The sequence below is a fragment of the Gorilla gorilla genome, chromosome 3 (genome assembly GCF_029281585.2).
Source record: "Gorilla gorilla gorilla isolate KB3781 chromosome 3, NHGRI_mGorGor1-v2.1_pri, whole genome shotgun sequence".
Taxonomy (NCBI): Eukaryota; Metazoa; Chordata; class Mammalia; order Primates; family Hominidae; genus Gorilla; species Gorilla gorilla.
Window position 1 is genome coordinate 161,436,611 of NC_073227.2, and position 19,306 is coordinate 161,455,916.

Below are 19,306 nucleotides of genomic sequence, written 5' to 3' on the forward strand. Positions count from 1 at the left end.
GAATAAAAGATTGATCAGATTATTTGAAGAGAAACCCCATTATATCCCACAAAACCTTGGTCCAGAATTCTTTTAACAATAAAGGTCTGGGGATTCCTTTAGAAAAGCAACCCACAGATAGAAAAGCTCTTGCTTACATCACACAGTACTATTCCAAAGTCCTGGGGCGATGATTTTTTTAAACGCATATGGAAATAGTTTTGGAGACAGTAAGGTGAAACATTCATTCTTTATCTCTAATAGTGGAAACATAAATTGAGACATCCTTCATGGAAATTAGACAGTGTGTGCCAATAGCTTGATCATTCTTTTTTTTAATCTAATTTTTTAATCCAAACTTTTAATGTAAATTCATTTCTAGGATTCTAAGACAATAATCAGAGATGTGATATTTGGGTACAAGTTTATCTTAGAATGCTATATAATACTGAAAATTTGGAAGAAATCGAAGTAAATGTCTAACAAAAGGGAACTAGGTAAATAAATTTTGTTACTCATTAAAGCAGAATACAATTTAGTAAAATCATGCCTTCATATAATATTTAATATATTAGGGAATGCTCATGGTATAGATAGAAAATGACAGAGCAGTATTTAGAAGGACATTTTTTTTAAAGTGTATGTTGTAAGTATAAAAACATACTTAAGGGAAATGTAAAACGCTTATAGGATACAGTTTATTTTTTTCTCCCTATTTCCCTACAATTTCTAAAATGAACATGTATTGCTTTTATGATTCTAAAACAAAGTATTTTGCTTTCAATATATATGGAGTTTCAATGAAGATTTTAAAAAATAATTACCAGTCTTTCTCTTATCATGAGTTAAGGACACACATTTCTGAAAAGATTTCTATATCCATAGCAATTTTTTTAATAGCACTAAATTTTTTACTTTAAGAGAGACTTTCTGATCTCACTCCATTCCTCACTATTTGTCTCTTATCCACTTTGTTGCTAGCTGGAATACTGACAATCACCAATCAAAATCACGAAACACCTGTAGAGAGCATAGTGTGCTCAGCAGAATAGTCACGCTTTCTCAGTGATCATTTCTATAAAAGTTTAGAGAATCAAGGATCAGGAAATGAAGAAACCATCAAGTGTTATGAGCACTTGGGGCCCCACAAACCACCAGGTGTTAAAGGGGAAAGTGGCACTGTGGTTCCTTCACCCCAAAAAGCATATTAGTTCAGTTGTGAGATAGAGCGGCAGATCAGGCTGATTCCAGGGTCATCATGGACAAGAAAGCATCCTGCCCCATCCAAGCCAAGCAATTTTAGAGGAATCCTAGGACTCTGGTCTACTCTGGGCTATACAGGCTATACTAAGTGTCTCAGACTATCTACTTCAAAGAAGCCCTAAGTACTTAGCATGGGAACAGAAAGCAAATTGATTTGTGAAGGTCAGCCTCCCCATCCCTACTCTCAACAGCCCCTACTTAATCTACAAAGAGTTGAATCTGAGCTGCTACTAGATCAGGCTTCAGGATGTGAATGGTAAAGCACTGGAGAGCCACAGCTTGTCTTGCCATGTGCTACTATGGTATTAGACCCATCAAGACATCCAGGCTCCATTCAATGTCCATCTCTGGAGGCCAAAGCTGTCAGCTAGCACAGAACTACTTACTTCTGGCCAGTAGTTCTCACTGTAGAAGGAATGTAGAAGTAGTTCTCAATGTAGAAGGAAGCAGGTAAGCCTATAGTCTCAATGTTTTTATTCCCTCTAAAACTCATGTTGAAAATTAATCCCCATCGCAACAGTGTTGGAAAGTGGGGTCTAATAGGAGGTATTTAGTGTGGAGTCCTAATTAGGGAAAAGGAGTCGGGCTGGCAAGACCCAGGGAAAGCAAAATAAATAAATATATAAATAAATAATCAAAACAGATAAGCTATAATTCTGCCCTTTTTCATGATCCAGAACACATAGGTCTCCTGTGCAAATAACTCATAATCTTCCTGCGCCCAGCTATCACCAGACCCTGGGCTGACAGAAAAATGTAAGTTAGCTCACTACAATCTCAGCGTTACCAGTACTGCACAAAGCCCTCTCCAGCACACAGCACAAGAACCATCCTATAAAATCCCCAGCAAGGCTTTGTCTCTTTGCAGTTAACTCCTCTCTTGCTAACTTGCCCATTGCATCCTTGCAATGTATTTTCATGCTTTCCTTAATAAATCTGCTTTTCTTTACTTACAACTGTCTTGGTAAATTCTTCCTACTACCCTCCTGATACCAGCCTCAGATAGTTGCCAATCACCTGCAACATTTAGGTCATGAAGACTCTGCCTTCACAAATGGATTAATGGCACTATAAAAAGGTCTTATCAGCGTGGGTTCTCTCTCTTCTGCCAGTGAAGACGTGGTATTTCTCCCCTCCGGAGGACACTGCATGCAAGGTGCCATCTTGGAAGCAGAAATGCCAGGACCTAACCTGCCAATGCCTTGATTTGGGGCGTCCCAAAGTCTAGAACTGAGAAATAAATATCTGTTCTTTGCCCAGTCTGTGGTATTCTGTTATAGCAGCACAAAGCAGGCAGCAGTGGAAGTGTGGAATGCATGGTTAAGCCCTGCTCAGCCAGGAAACAAGACCTACCTCATAGGAAGTTCTGATGAGTCTAAAGATGTCTACCTCAGGGTAAGGTTCCACATCATCACTGAGCAAGGAGTGGAGGTGAGGAATGGGAGGCAGTGTGCTGTCTTTATTAGTCACACTGTCTAAATACCTGGAAGAAGAATGCATCAGAAGTCACAGGAGAAGAAACTGGAATCCTCCCATTATAATTCTCCAATCATTTTCTGCAAGTTCTACATTTTAAAACAAAGGACTAGAGTTTCTTTAAAGATGGAAAGAGAGAAAGAAATTCTGTTAATTTCTAAAGAAAAAGCATATGAAAATAAATCCTCAGCCACAGGAAGAAGCGGGCATTATGATCACCATCAAATCAGTTAAGACTCATGAAATGAAGAGAAAGCATGAGGAAGAAAACCGGAGATGGTTTTCAAAGTTAGGCTTAGTACAATACCTTCCCAAAACGGTCATGGCCTCCCCATCATCCTTGCAGTTCAACAGTTTGTCCACATTTGCATCCAGCACAGCTAGGGCCAACTGGAATATCACTTTAATTCCTTCATAGAAGAAACAGTCAACAACCACAACTGCACTCTCAAAAGGCATCACACTGAGAAATAGTGTGAGGAACCAAGACAGGGAGATGGTGGAAATCACGCCCAGGTCTTGCATGCAGTCGTACAGCTGTGGGACGTAGTCTCGTGCTAGCTCCTCAAAGACACCTTGGTCCACCAGTGCACCTGTGGCAGCGATGTATACAAAAAGGCGCAGCTTAGCCAACTACACAGTGTAACTAAAGAATCCATTCAAACAACTTGACTGCTAGCACAGGACTCTGTTCCTTGCTGCTGACTGTTCTGCTGTGACTGTTACTAGACCAAGGTGTCAACACAGCTCAGTCACCAGATTAGTTCTGGCTGCATCTTCTCTTTCTGGGCTCTTCCTGTCCTGTTTTCCCTTCCAAAAAAGAACAATCACATGACAATTATAAGGGTTGTTGAGAAAGCCAGTTTATAAGGTTTTCGTGACATACAATTAGTTATTTTGTTGGCAACATAAGTTTGGTTTGGTATGAGATGTACATCCAAGTACAGTCATGCATCACTTAACAATGGAGACATGTTCTGAGAAATGGGTTGTCAGGTAAATCTGTCATGTGAACATCTTTGAGAGTACTCACACAAACCTAGACGGTAGAGCCTTACTACACACCTAGGCTATATGGTATAGCCCATTGCTCCTAGGCTCCAAACCTGTATAGCATGTTACTGTACTAAATACTGTAGGCAACTATAACATAATGGTAAACAGTTGTGTATCAAAACATAGAAATGATACAGTAAATATACAGTATTATAATCGAATGGGACATCTGTTGTATATGCAGTCCTTCCTCAGCCAGAACATCAACACATGACTACAGTTCCAAATGTACATCTAAGCAGCTTAGCTGGCAAACTCTTATTAATTAAAACAAATAATAATAATCCCAGCACTTTGGGAGGCTGAGGCAGGCAGATCACCTGAGGTCAGGAGTTCGAGACCAGCCTGGCTAACATGGTAAAACCCTATCTCTACTGAAAATACAAAAATTAGCCAGGCATGGTGGTGGGAGTCTGTATAGTCCCAGCTACTCAAAGACTGAGGCAGGAGAATCACTTGAACCTGGGAGGCGGAGGTTGTAGTGAGGCAAATTCACGCCACTGTACTCCAACCTGGGCGACAGAGTGAGATGGTCTCAAAAAAAAAAAAAAATCACACTTCTGGATGCATGGTGCCCACATATTAATCATTTTTTAAAACAATTACTTTTTAAAAAAAACTTAAAAGCATTCCTGTTGTACACATTCATGATCAACGTAAGGACATTTTTGATAATATTTTCAATATCAAATTCATGTGCAAATGTTTAGAAATATAGAAAGAACACAAGTGAGAAGCATAAACAATATACTGTACAACCCTAGCAATGAAAAGCTTGTCCTGCTAAAATGAATCACTGATATTTGAGAGAATTACAAGGAGTAACAGCAGTAATTTAAATCCTCAAAACAGGTGTTTGCTTTGCAATAAAACCAGTCCTGAAAAATACCTTAGAAACCTAGCTTTCAATAAACCTCTATATTCTATTTTTTCCACCCCAGATAGCCTTTTTTTGGCAGCACCTCTGTATTTCATAGGTTCCCATCCTCTTTATTAATTTTTTTTATCAAATCTCTTTGTGTTAATGGTGCACATACCTGGTGTAGCTCTCACATGTCAGAGTGACACACACACATGAAATATTTTCTAAAATAATTTCTGGAGCAGGCATATGTGTATAGTCCCTTAAACTCCACGGGGCTCCTTTGTATACAATCTATATTTATTCAACCTCTCTCATTTCCATTTTGAAAAACTGGAGTAGTCTGAAACTCTTTTGGCTTATGGTGACCAGAAATAGTGTTCTGGCTGGCACCTCTCTAAAAGCATCTTCTTGACGAGACATAGGTTGAAATGTTAAATGCATCTCCACTTACCCACAACTCTGGTGTTGTAGTAATCTGGGAGCATGCGCTCACACAAAGCCACAAGCAGCCAGAAAGCTTCCTCCTCTTTGGCATAAAGCAGCAGCACTGAAGTGACAATATTCATGGCCTAAAAAAGTGAAAGAGGATGTCATCAAATACAGTTGAAAATATAAGCAATTCTGTTAGCATATTAAAATTACTCAGTTATTCTCACAAGAGCTGGCAAACCTTTCCTGTGAAAGGCGAGATAAACATGTTTAGGCTTTGGAGGCTTTACACATAGTCTCTGTCATACATTCTTCTGAGTTTTGTTTTATGACCCTGTAAAAACATAAAAACCCGAGTCCTTGAACCAGTAAGTGTGCAGGGTCTTCCTTAACACCAATATTCACCAGACAGAGCCCCGAACTCATGCTGGCAAACCCCTATTCCAAAAATTTGCCCAAAGGCTATTTCACAAAGCTTTTAACCTGCTAAAATCTCTCAATGTTCTTAATCCTTAATTCAGTGAGGTAAACATTTCCTTTCTAACTTTCCATAATGGTTTCTATAATCAGGTACACATGGCTCCAGGCTCTCCTCAGAGAACAACGAAACCTTTCAGACTTGGAGTCCTCACCCAACATTTCCATACGGAGAGAGATGGTAGTGATAACTAAGAGTGATTTAAATTCTAAAGTAACTGTACTTTATTAAAAGATATTATCAGATACCTCATAACCACTCTAGACTCAACTAGTTTAATAGGCTTCTTAATTAAAAAGAGGAAGATCAAAAGGTAAATATGAACTTTATCATATTAGAGGCCAACTACCTCCTGTACTTCTTTTGATCTCCCAGAAACCGGTCTGTTCATCAGGCTTCTACAATACAATTTCAAAAAAGGTATTTTGGTTTAATAGGCTCTTTCTTGTAAGTCTTACTCATTATGTTCCCAAGTGACATCATCATGGAAATTCTACTTGAGAATTAACCTGCTGATCCTAGTACATGATGATGGTCCCTGCCAGTTCCTTAGTCATTCAGCGGAGATAGGTTTTTTTAGGGGTCTACCTTATAACAGGCTCTGGACTAGGTATTGGAGGATGGGGGACACAGTGGTGATATCTTGCAGGTCCTAAATGCTAGTGTTAGATAAAACAAAGATGAAAAGGTTAACTAGTCTATGTGGGGGGTTATTTAAATTGAAAGTTATAAAGAGGTAAAATAATGCAGTAGAGGGAGACTAACGTGTGCATGTACGTGCACTTGTGTGTTGAAGTAGGAGTTCAGCCTCTTTTAGCTTTTGCTGGATGGTCAGGGAAGGCCTCTACGATGATATAGCCTTTGATTCTTTTTTTTTTTTTTTAACTTGAGACGGAGTCTTGCTCTGTCGCCCAGGCTGGAGTGCAGTGGTATGATCTCGGCTCATTGCAAGCTCTACCTCCCAGGTTCAGGCCATTCTCCTGCCTCAGCCTCCCGAGTAGCTGGGACTACAGGCACCTGCCACCACGCCCGGCTAATTTTTTGTATTTTTAGTAGAGACGGTGTTTCACCGTGTTAGCCAGGATGGTCTCGATCTCCTGACCTCGTGATCCTCCGGCCTCGGCTTCCCAAAGTGTTGGGATTACGGGCGTGAGCCACCGCACCTGGCCGATATAGCCTTTGATTCTAAGGTCACGTTATTTTGGAGCTTCCCAAATTTTGGCATCTATACCAGTACAAGAGATGACTTTTGTTGGTATGTAGGCAATTTTTCTTAATACTAAGTTAAGCACTTATTTTAATGTGTATTAAGACATAACCCTAGCATATAAAAGCTCTATTCAAGGACATTATTACTTAAGAGGATGCAAAGTAGCAACACTGTGGCGAACCACAGTGACAGGCCCGGTGCTGAGGATGCTCTCTCTTACTCCAGGGTGGGATGAAGGTTGAGGCAGACAGTGATCAGAAGGATCTTCTCCAGGTCACCTAGCTAGACAATGGTGAATCCAGGAAGGTCTCCTCCACTCAGTGCAGTGGTTCTCAACCCAGGATGATTCTGCCTCTCAGACATCTGGCAATATCTAGAGACATTTTTGGTTGTTACAACTGGGGATTTTCTACCAGCATCTTGTGGTAGGGGCCAGGGATGTTATTAAACATTCTACAAAGCATAGAACAGCCCACACAACAAAGAGTTAACAGTCCAGAGTGTCAACAGTGCCAAGGTTGAGAGGCCCTGGTAAAGTGATAGTTCTGTTAACCATAAACCTTCCTTCCCACTATTTGCTGCCAAATGAATAGAAATTTTATTTTATTTTTTTAGCAAAAACCACCTGTGACATTTACCTGGCAATACCCTATGTTGGGATTTCGAAAAGCATAAGCTGTTAAGACTCTCCTTAGTGCAGCAATGCCCATTTCATTCTGAAAAGCTGGGTGTTCTGGAAGGGAGCGGTGTAAATCCCTCTCAATCTCCTCCGTGGCGAGATTATACTTCCCCATGGACTTCTCCACTAGGTCTTCATAGTACCCAGGATGTGTGGCCTTCTCATTGATGGCACCTGAGATATATCCAACAGATACAATATCAAAAACGTGAGAGCTCTGCCTTTTGGTTTGCAACTACAGCTTATGATTGAACCGCTTTATTTTCCTACCTCTCAAAGGAAACTTGAAAGAGAAGGTGAAATCACAGATGTGGTATGTTGCAATCGTGGCTAGACTGGTGAATTTGCCTGTGGCCTCCTTCCCTCTTTCGGCTCCATAGTAGGCTGGCTACTTAAAAACTTTCCTAAGGTAGAGGTTCCCAAGCTACAAAACCATGCTCTGAGGAACTCCCACAGACAGTCCTGAAGGGCTGCTTAGGAGCACAGGTGGGGAGGTCATCATAACAAGCCAGGCTGAGGCTTCACCTTCTCATCACTCTCTTCAACCCCGGCAGCTTTACTTTATTTTTTTTTTTTTTATTTTTTATTTTTTTTTTTGAGACGGAGTCTCGCTCTGTCGCCCAGGCTGGAGTGCAGTGGTGCAATCTCGGCTCACTGCAAGCTCCGCCTCCCGGGTTCACGCCATTCTCCTGCCTCAGCCTCCCGAGTAGCTGGGACTACAGGCGCCCGCCACTGCGCCCGGCTAATTTTTTGTATTTTTAGTAGAGATGGGGTTTCACCGTGGTCTCGATCTCCTGACCTCGTGATCCGCCCACCTCGGCCTCCCAAAGTGTTGGGATTACAGGCGTGAGCCACCGCGCCCGGCCCGCTTTACTTTATTTTATTGTGGTTTCATTAAGATTTCACTTGAAAAAGGAGGTTCTGTCTCTCAAAATAAGTCTGAAAACTGCCTGCTAACGTGTTAGCTCTGAAGGGTTTAATAGCCATATTGAGGAGAAGGTGGAGATACTTGGTGGAGTTTTTCAAATTGCAGAGTGGTAAGAGTATTCCTAGCAGTGGTGAGTCATCATTGTTGACGGAAGTTCCTCAGGTGTTGGGGATGGGGATGGAGGGTTATACTGAGAATCATCCATTTGAGATACTTACAGTTTAGGATTCTTCAAGACAGAAAAACCCTATATGCAAGTATCTACCTCTCAATCTAAATTTTAATTACATTCCTGTTGGGAAGACTGAATATTCACATGCAGAAGAATGAAAATGAACCCTTTTTTTATACCATGTACCAAAATTAATGCAAAATGGATTAAAGTTTTAACACAATTCCTGAAACCATAAAACTAGTAGAAGAAAATATAGAAAGAAAATGCTTCTTGACACTGATATGGCAATTATTTTCTGGAGGTGACACCAATAGCACGGGCAGCAAAAGCAAAAATCAGACAAGTGGGATGGCATCAAACTAAAAAGCTCTGCACAGCAAAGGAAGCAATCAAAAAGCAACTTAATGGAAGAAAATATCTGCAAACCATATGTCTGATAAGGGGTCAATATACAAAATATATAATGAACTCACAGAACTCAATAGCCTAAACCAAACAACCTGATTTTAAAATGGGCAAAGGAAATGAACAGACAGTTCTCAGAAGAAGGTATACAAATCACCAACAGGCGTATTTAAAGGTGCTCAACATCACTAATTATCAGGGAAATGCAAATCAAAACTACAATGAAATACCACCTCATACCTGTCAGAATGGCTATGATAAAAAAGACAAAAGATAACAAGTGTCAGCAAGGATGTGGAGAAAAGGGAACCCTTGTACACTGTTGGTGGGAATGTAAATTGCTACAGCCATTATAGAAAACAGTATAGAGATTCCTTAAACTAAAAATAGAGCTACCTTATGATCCAGTAATCCCACTCTAAGCATATATCCAAAAGAAGTGAAATCAGTATCCTGAAGAAATATCTGCACTCCTATGTTTATTGCAGCATTTTCACAATAGCCAAGATATAGAAACAATCTAAATACCCATTAAGAGATGAATGCATAAAGAAAATGGGGCATATATACAAAATGGGATACTATATTTGGCCTATAAGAGGGGAAGTCCTATCATTTTTGATAACATGGTTGAACCCAGAAGACATTATGCTAAGTGAAATAAGCCAGGCACAGAAAGACAAGTAATACATGTTCTCAGTTGTATGTGGAATCTAATATTGTCAAACTCATAGAAACAGAGAGTAGAATGGTGATTACCAGGAGCTAAGGAAGGGGAAAAATGGAGAGATGTTGGTCAAAGAGTATAGAGCTTCAGTTATAAGAAATGAAAATGTTCTGAAGATCTAATGTAATACTGTATTGTATACTTGAAATTTGCTAAGAGGGTAGATCTTAAGTGTTCTCTCACCAAACTCTCCCCACCAAAAAAAAAAAAAAAAAAAAAAACAAGAAAAAAAGACAAAAAGAAAAAATCATGGGAACAATGTGAGGTAATAGATATGGTAAACTAGCTCAATTATAGTAATCATTTCACAATGTATATGAAATCATCAAATTAATACACCTTAAATATATATAATTTTTATTTGTCAATTATACCTCAACAATGCATGAATGAGTTCATGAAGGCTGCAGGATACAAGATCAATACACAAAATCTATAGGCTAGCAATGAATAATCTGAAAATGAAAGTAAGAAAATAATTCCCTTTACCATAGCATCAAAAAGAATAAAATATTTCGGAATAAATATAACAAAACACATGTAAGAGTTGCACACTGCAAGCTACAAAATATTGCTAAAAGAAATTGACAAAGACTTAAATAAAAGACATCCTGTGTTTATGGGTTGGAAGACTTAATGTTGTTAAGATAGAAAAACTCCCAAATTGATCTACAGATTCAACACAATACCTATCAAAATCCCATCTGTCCCTTTTGCAAAAATTGGCTAGCTGGTCCTAAAATTCATATGCAACTTCAAGAGACTCAAAAAAGGACAAGAAAATTGGAGGACTCACACTTCCCAATTTTAAAACTTACTGCAAAGCTACAGTAAGCAAGACAGTGCAGTACTGGCATAAAGATAGACATACAGATCAATGGACTAGATTTAAGAGTCCAGAAATAAATCCTAACATTTAAGGTCTATTAATTTTTAACAAGGGTGCTAAGACAATTCAATGGGGGAAAGAATAGTATTTTCAACAAATGGTGCTGGGACAACTAGATATCCATATGGAAAAGAATGAATTAGACGGTCACCTTCATCTCACACCACATAAAAAATTAACTCAAGGCCGGCTGCAGTGGCTCACGCCTGTAATCTCAACACTTTGACAGGCCAAGGTGGGTGTACCACGACAAGGTCAGGAGTTTGAGACCAGCCTGATGAACATGGTGAAACCCCGTCTCCAATAAAAATACAAAAATTAGCCAGGTGTGGTGATGCACACCTGTAATCCCAGCTACTCAGGAAGCTGAGGCAGAAGAATCACTTGAACCCAGGAGGTGGAGGTTTCAGTGAGCCAAGATCATGCCATTGCACTCCAGCCTGGGCGACAGAGTGAGACTCAGTCTCCAGAAAAAAAAAAAAAATTAACTCAAAATGACCTATCTATAAAAGCTAAAACTACAAACTCTTAGAAGAAAGCATAGTAGTGTAAATCTTCATGTCATGAGAGCAGAGTGACAAACGAAAAAATAGACAAATTGTATTTCATTAAAATTAAATTTTTTTGTGCTTCGAAGGATACCATCAAGACAGTGAAAAGACAATGCACAGAATGGGAGCATTTTTAGGAAAAATCTGATAATGAACTTGTATCTCAAATATGTTTAAAAACTTTTACAACTCAATAATTAAAAGATAACCCAATCAAGAGCAGGCAAAGGATCTGAGTACATATTTCTACAAAGAAGATATAGAAGTGGTAAGTGCATGAAAAAATGCTCAACATCATTATCCTTCAGGAGAATGCAAATCAAAATAATGTTTAACCTTTAAAAGGTTAAACATAGAGTTACCACACGAACCAGAAATTCCACTTCATTCATACATTCAAGAGAAATAGAAGCAGGTGTCCATACAAAAACCTGTATTTAAAAAAATTTTAAACTTTTGAATTTTCTAAATTTTAAATCTGTATTTTATTTTTTGAGAGAGGGTCTTGCTGAGTCACCCAAGCTGAGGTGTAGAGGTCTGATCACAGCTCACTGCAGCCTCAACCTCCCAGACTCAAGCAATCCTCCCATCTCAGATTCTTGAGTAGCTGGGACTACATGTGCGTGCCACCACACCCAGCTAGTTAAAAAAAAAATTTTTTTTTTGTAGAGATGGGGTCTCACTATGTTGCCTGGGTTGGTGTCAAAGTCCTGGGCTCAAGCGATCCTCCCTCCTTGGCCTCCCAAAGTGCTGGGATTACAGGCATGAGCCACTGTGCCCAGCCCACACAAAAACATGTAGATGAACATTCATAGCAGTATTATTCATAGGAACCAAAAAGTAGAAACAACCTAAATGTTTATCAACTGAAAAATGAATGAACAGAGTATAGTATGTCCATACAATGATATAATATTTGGCCATAAAAAGGAATGAAATGCTGATACATGCTACCATATGGTGGAACCTTGAACACAGTATGCTATGTGAAAGAAGCCAGTCACAAAAACCTACATATTGTATGCTTCCATTTATACAAAATGTCTAGCAACAGAAAGCAGTCTGGTGGTTGCCTGGGGCTGGGAGGGGGCTTGAGGGGAACGGAACTACCAGTCTGTATTTCCAAACAGTTTATATTTATTTTCCTTTTTTTTGAGACAGAATCTCGCTCTTTCGCCCAGGCCGGAGTGCAGTGGCGCTATCTCGGCTCACTGCAAGCTCCGCCTCCCGGGTTCACGCCATTCTCCTGCCTCAGTCTCCCGAGTAGCTGGGACTACAGGCGCCCGCCACCGTGCCCGTCTAATTTTTTGTATTTTTTTAGTAGAGACAGGGTTTCACCTTGTTAGCCAGGATGGTCTCGATCTCCTGACCTCGTGATCCGCCCACCTCGGCCTCCCAAAGTGCTGGGATTACAGACGTGAGCCACCGCGCCCGGCCTATATCTATTTTCCAAATGGATAAAAGGTATGGGGTGTTTTGGGGGGATGAAAAATGTTCTATAATTGTGATCATTGCACAATTCTGTGAATATACTAAAAGAAAAAAAACCACTGAATTGTATACCTTAACTAGAAAGTTGTGAATTATATCTCAATAAAGATATCACAAAAAATATATAAATGATATATATATTGACAGGGTAAACACTCAACATTTCATAATTCAGAAAAGTGGAGCCCCAAGACCCCTGGACTGGCCAAGGCCTTGTCTCTGATGGTCACTGAGAGAGCTGGCCTCGTCACTCACGCTGGCCCTGGAAAAGCCAACCCAGCTGACAGGGACATAACGCTGGCTTTTGCTCTGTTGATGTGGGAGACGTACTGTGATTTCTTGTCATCTGACCTGCATTTCATTTCAGCGGGTACAGAGTTCAGGTCATGATGCCGTCACCGTAAGGGTCATAGGAAGCAGGTCAGACCCAAGTTGGGCTCTGGCCTGGAGCTGTGCTCTCTTCATGATAGGCTGGCCTTCAGGCGAACCCCATTCCTGGATGTGGAAATACGGGCTCAGTTATCACCCCAACAGAGGGCCGTGTGGAGACCACCCTGCGGTCTCACATGGTCCATCTGCCGTTAAAGGAAACACTGGGTCTAACTCTCAACATTGTCTCTGAGATAGGGCTGTGTACTATTGTTGTATACACTAGTTTCCTGGTACTGGTTTTGAGTTTCATTTTCACTTAAAATGCAGCTATAAATAACTTTTAATTTGAACAAGGAGGATGAAAATGGAACTCTGTTTACTCTGTCAGTGATCTGAATCTGGTTGTCAAGGTGACTAGTTCACTAAACACAGGGAAGACAAGAAAAGACTGGATGGTAATGATCTTCTTGGGTTTGAATTATAATTAGAGATGAGTTGACTCAAATTTAGGTTTCTAAATGAGGAGCTATGGCTGGTCCACTTAGGGAAAATGAGGCCAGGCACAGTGGCTCATGACTATCATCCCAGCACCTGGGAGGCTGAGGTAGGAGGATTGATTGAGCCTACAAGTTTGAGACCATCCTGGGCAACACAGCAAGACACCTATCTCTACAAAAAGAAAGAAGGAAAGAAAAATGAAAAATAAGACATGTATTAAATAAATATAGAACAAACTAGTTTTACATGAAATAGACAAAACCAATTATTTTTCAGGATTATACGTCCCTATTTCTGAGACATTTATACATCTCATTATGGGCATTTACATCTACTTTTACAAAGAGCTATAGGTTTTTTTAAAGGCTTTCCTGTGAGTCTGGTAATTATTAATTTTAGTATCACTTTTTAAGAATAAAAGCTTTTAATAGTAGCATTTGTGTCAGACCATCTTAGGTTCAAATAAAAATATTCACATAAGCCTATTTAGAATGATTATATTTCAGGCTTCAATCCAGATAGAGCAACTGATTTACATGTGAAAGTAAAGTTGGTGAAACTAAGGAGTGCTCTGATGTCTGAGATATTAAAGATCCCTGGGATACACTCAGTGCTTTCAGATGGGAGGAAGCAGTGTGAGCTTAGCCTGAAGGATCTCTGGTTTCTGTAGCAGGGCTCAAAGATCTGATGTCACAGAATGATGGACAGGCACAAGAGCCAGGTCTGTGGACCAGTAAAGATGGATGCCTCTTCACCACTGGTTCATAGAAGTGTCCCCTTCTGTCCTTCCTGGCATCTCTGGCTTGAAGTACAAGGTATGATCTGAGTAAGCTTTTATTTCCAGTGCAGACTCTGGCCTCATCTTTATAGTTCCAATGATGACCAAAGACTTCAGGAGGTGGCAAAAATCAAACACCTGGGCCTTTTTATTCCTCTTATTTCTTTCCTCCCAATTCCCCACCCGATGACTGCTCTGAGGAAGTGTCACACTTAAACATTCTCAATGAAGTTGACGTAGCTGGGCAAGGAAAAAAGAACTACTGAAGTCACAAAGTATTCTGTTCTTTTACTTCAGGTTCTCTTTTATTCCTAAATAGCCTGACTGAAGAAATGGAAGTATTTATAAAGACTCGAAGGATGGTGGATTCAACATTTGGTCTGCTTCCTATGGGTCCTATAGTTTTACAAAGGGAACAATAATTGAGGGACTTCAATACTCTGGTGAGGAAACATGATGTAGCTTTCAACTGGGGGATGCATATTTGAAAGAACCCCTGAGGCATGACTGAAGGCACAGGGAGGCCCTGGTGTGGAGTCCCACAGACGTTGGTGCCAGCATTCCCAGCCCAGCGGCGGTACCTGACAGCAGCAGCCAGAGCTCCCCACGCATGCTCTCCGGGATGCCCTTCAACACCAGCTCCCGCGTTTTCTCTGTGCGGTACATGCAGATCCCTTGCCCGTACTCAGCAAAGTGAATCTTCCAGGCTTGCTCTTTCAGAAACTCCTTGGCCTGAAAGGGATAATGAAACATTATGACATCCAAAGTACCCTGAGGATGGTAAGAGAAGAGTGATGGAAGGTCAGAACATGTTCCCTGCTGAACGGAGTGACAATTCCAGAAAGAAGTCATGAGAAAAAGGAACTCAGATTTTCTGGAGTTCTTCTCTAGTTTTATACATCTATCATGGCCTACAGCTCTGCCATGAAGCTTTTGGGTCCAGAGTCAGAATCCTACTTACCTGAGATTGTATTTATGGTTTTATGTCTACACCCCCAAGTGAAAGAAAGTTAATGATGTTTAAATATGGGCTGAGAAATCAGGTATTTATTTGTTGGTTTAACTTAAGCAAGAGTTAAAAACAAAACAAGACCAAAAGAAGTCACCTGTCACCTGTACCCTCTATAACTCATCTCCTTCCATGAAGCCACTGTGAAAGTTATAACATATTTAGACAAAAATCTGCTTAACTTATAGGAAAATCTCCATTTACATAGGCATGTGCGAATGTACTTATAGTAAAAAATATTGTTAATGGCATTGTTCAAATCTACAAAGTTTCAGGGAAAAGTGAGAGGCACTCACCAATTTCGGGTTGAACTCCTCGGGAGACCGCCGCCGATACATGGTCATCAGGGTCTGTGTGGCTGTCGGGACGCTGTTGCCATTTAGGTTAAACTGGCGCTCTCCATCAGCATCAGAGCTCGTGCTTCTCTGGGGGCTGGAGGAGACGAGGCTGCTGGGTCGAGAGTACACCTGTCAATACAGAGAGGAACAAGACATTGGGAGAACACGGGCAATAGAACCTACTTCTTCAGTGTCTTCTGTATGGTTATCAAAAGCTACATCATTTTTTTCACATGGTGTTTCTTGCTATGCGAAGAAACACGAGAAAAGCAGCAAGCCATCATTTTGGCAGGGATTAGACAGGTGGCTGGGTCCCAGGCCGCAGCACTTCAATGCTCACAACAGGTTTCTGAATCTTCATGTTTTAGATATATATTTGCAACAAAGTGCTTGGCCATTTGTTTCTCTGATTTGCATGTATGCAAAGCATGTCATGGTTGAATCAGCAGCTATGGCTGCCTCATCACCCCATTGAGTTTCTGGTGCCTCAAAAATGTCCACATAAGCTTGGAGCAGGTGAACGGAGACAGGGATGTTATGTGTGAGCTTACCACCTTCGAAACATGTTTTATCTGCCAGTAACTTCCTCTAACCATTCAGCTAGTCACCTATCTTTTCAGGCCTCCAGTGTTCCTGAATGTTGGTCCAGGGAAGAATTCCACAGGGACCCAATATGTATTCTATCATAATAAAAATCATCATAATGATTTGTTTTCAGGTTTGAGACTTTATTTAGTGACCTCTGTACCATTCTCAACAATGTCACTATATGGACCCGAGTCACTGGCTATGTAACTAGAACAGATTACTTAAGAATTTCTTCAACTATAAAATAAAAGTGTTATTCCAGGTGATCTATAAGGTTCCTTCTAAATCTATGACCCCAAATACAAAGTCCTTGAGATTTAAATGAGATATTGCTGAGATATTGCTTTGGGCGTCAGAAGCAAAGCTTGAAGATCAAACAAAATGGGCAAGGAACTGAACACACTTGGGCACAGGAACAGGATAAACCAAAAATACTTTCAGGTGTCTCCCACAGACCTCATCATCTGAACTGTTGTAACTTCCTGCAAACTCCTTGTCAGAATATATTTTGGAAGTAGTCTGTTGCAGGAAATCCGAGATCCTCTGCACTAGAAAGTCTCTATCTTTCAAGTTGGCAAATAGGAAGGTCATCCTGTTTCGGGTGCTGATGGATAAGGGACTGGGGAGCACACTGGAGCTGTCTGCCTTTTCCACAATTGTCACCTGAAAAGAAGTGGGAAACAAAGAGCATTATTTTCCAAGAATTACCCAATAGCCTATAAGCAGCACTAAAGGAGGAAGGCGGCACTTTCATTATTCTATAGGAACCACCTATATTTTATTGAGGCAAAACTGAGACTCTTTGACTCTGTTCCAGTAAAATAAAACAGCTCAAAACAATCAAACTGGAGCTTATACTAGAAACTGGAACCGTCTTGCTGGTTTTTCCAAATCAGTGGTTCAAAATGGGACTTTTTTCCTCTCAGGAGACATCTGGCAACATCTGGAGGCATTTTGGGTTGTCACAAGTGGAGGGATACTACTGGCATCTGCTAGCAGAGTCCAGGGATGCTGCTAAACTTCCTACGACACACAGGACAGCCCCTGCCATCCCACTCCACCACAACGAAAGCCTGTCCCAAAATGTCAATAGCTCCAAGGTTGAGAAACTTTGCTATAAAGGAATTATTTGATTTTCATTAAAATTTCATGGAGCTATAAGAGAGAGGGCTCCTCGCTGCTTCATCAGCCATAAGAGACAGAAAACAACCCATGATACTGGTTCCTTTTACCAAGCTTAATGTTGGAATGGTTTTCAAAACACCACCAATCCTTCAAATGTTTCATTTAGACTCCAGGGCTTTTCATCCTTCACCTTCTACCACTGCAAAGTTTTAAAGGTTCTATTCTGAACAGACATGTAAAGAATGTAAACAGCTTAATTGCAACATTATCTGAACTACCAGACCGTGTGTGTGTGCGCGCATGCGCATGTGTGTGTGTCGAAGCCTACCACATTGGGGAAATTTAGCTCTAAACTGAAGACATATACGGGTGATTTATAATAGGATTTTCATCAACTAGAAACTAGGATAAACGCATTAAAACTTTTCTCTTTAGCACATTACAAAACAAATCTCAAGGCAAGCACTAGAAAAATGGTTTATTTGCAGCAGCTCTGACAATATACTTAAAGCTAAGATCTTTTTTCCCTTCTTCATTTCTACCTGCAAGCAGTCTAGACAGGTTAAACTTTAAGTTGTTCATTAGCATTTTCATGTGAAATATATTTCCTTCAAAGCACAACTTAGAAATGTTTTCCCTACTGAAGACTAAGTAACCTATTGAAGTTGTCTAAAAACTCTGGCATATCTAAAAAAATAGGTCTGCCTGGGGTCCATCAAGGGAAAAAGTGTAGCATCTGACTGCTGTTTTCAGAATATATGTGTTAGAGTATATATGATTCTTTTAATATCTATGTTAAATATATGTGTTAATATATGACATATATACATTATATATTAAACATACATTATAGAATATTAAAAATATATATTTATATATATTAAAGGAATCTTCTGAGACACCTGAAGTTGTACATAAGGATTTTCTTTCTAATGCAATAAATGCTGGATAACAGAGGGAAATACCTCCTTTTCCTGAAAAGAATTTTCCCATAACACTTAAGGCATGTATTAAAGAATACTTATTTTTTAAAATCCACAAAAGCCCCTTTTCTCACATAAAATTTTTACTGGCTCTTTTGGTCATGAGGTGTCTGGGATAAGTGGAAAATGCCAAGGAGATGAAAGGTTACATTATGTGTCTAAAACGCAGTTAGCTATGTGGATCTTGATAAAGTCAAAGTGAAAAATTCCTTCGTCTAGCTGGAGCATGTATGCAGAAACAAGAAAGCTCCCACATAAAACATATAAATGCTCAGACGGCTTATAAAATGTTTCTCACTGATAAATGAGTTCTAGCAGAACTCTATCACATAAGCTCCCTGCCACCAGGAAAGGAGAACAATTACATTAGAGTCTGCTACAATATAACGAGACATATTTTCATGACCAATTTGAGTTATAAAAGAGACTGCAACTTAATCAAGTCTTGGTGTTTAATATGAAACACTGGAAAGTAATTTATGAATAAAAAAAAGGCTAGGCACGTGACTCACGCCTGTAATCCCAGCACTTTGGGAGGCCTAAGCGGTCAGATCACTTGAGCTCAGGAGTTCAAGACCAGCCTGGCCAACATGATGAAACCCCATCTCTACTAAAAATACAAAGATTAGCTGTGGGTGGTGGCACATGCCTGTAATTCTAGCTACTCAGGTGGCTGAGGCAGGACAATCACTTGATCCCAGGAGGTGGAAGAGGAGGCTGCAGTGAACCAAGACTGTGCCACTGCACTCCAGCTTGGATGACTGTGTGAGAGACGCCATATCAAAAAAAAAAAAAATTCCTTCTCTTGCTGGCTTAATAATTTCTTCAAAATCTATAGCAACATGATCCTGGATAAATGCTTAACATCTGTTGACTGGGTCTACCTTAAGTCAATATGTAGAATGTGTGTTAAAAACCTCCAGTCAATATTTCAGCTTATTTATTTAAAAAAATTAAGTGAAACAACAATTCTTGGTCTATACAATCTTAAAAGTGGGCATTCCGTGTAGGATG

General features: G+C 40.1%; 1 protein-coding gene across 1 annotated transcript in view; it reads right to left on the reverse strand.

The window, feature by feature from the left end:
* Positions 1-19,306, reverse strand: part of TBC1D9 (TBC1 domain family member 9) — a 136,226-nt gene that overhangs the window by 33,719 nt on the left and 83,201 nt on the right. The window contains exons 7-13 of the mRNA XM_031010380.3: positions 16,641-16,847; positions 15,555-15,725; positions 14,831-14,981; positions 7,395-7,609; positions 5,091-5,208; positions 3,026-3,311; positions 2,596-2,725 (exon numbers count right to left, since the gene is read on the reverse strand). Coding sequence (XP_030866240.1) covers positions 2,596-2,725; positions 3,026-3,311; positions 5,091-5,208; positions 7,395-7,609; positions 14,831-14,981; positions 15,555-15,725; positions 16,641-16,847 — 1,278 coding nt within the window. The remainder of the gene's footprint in view (positions 1-2,595; positions 2,726-3,025; positions 3,312-5,090; positions 5,209-7,394; positions 7,610-14,830; positions 14,982-15,554; positions 15,726-16,640; positions 16,848-19,306) is intronic.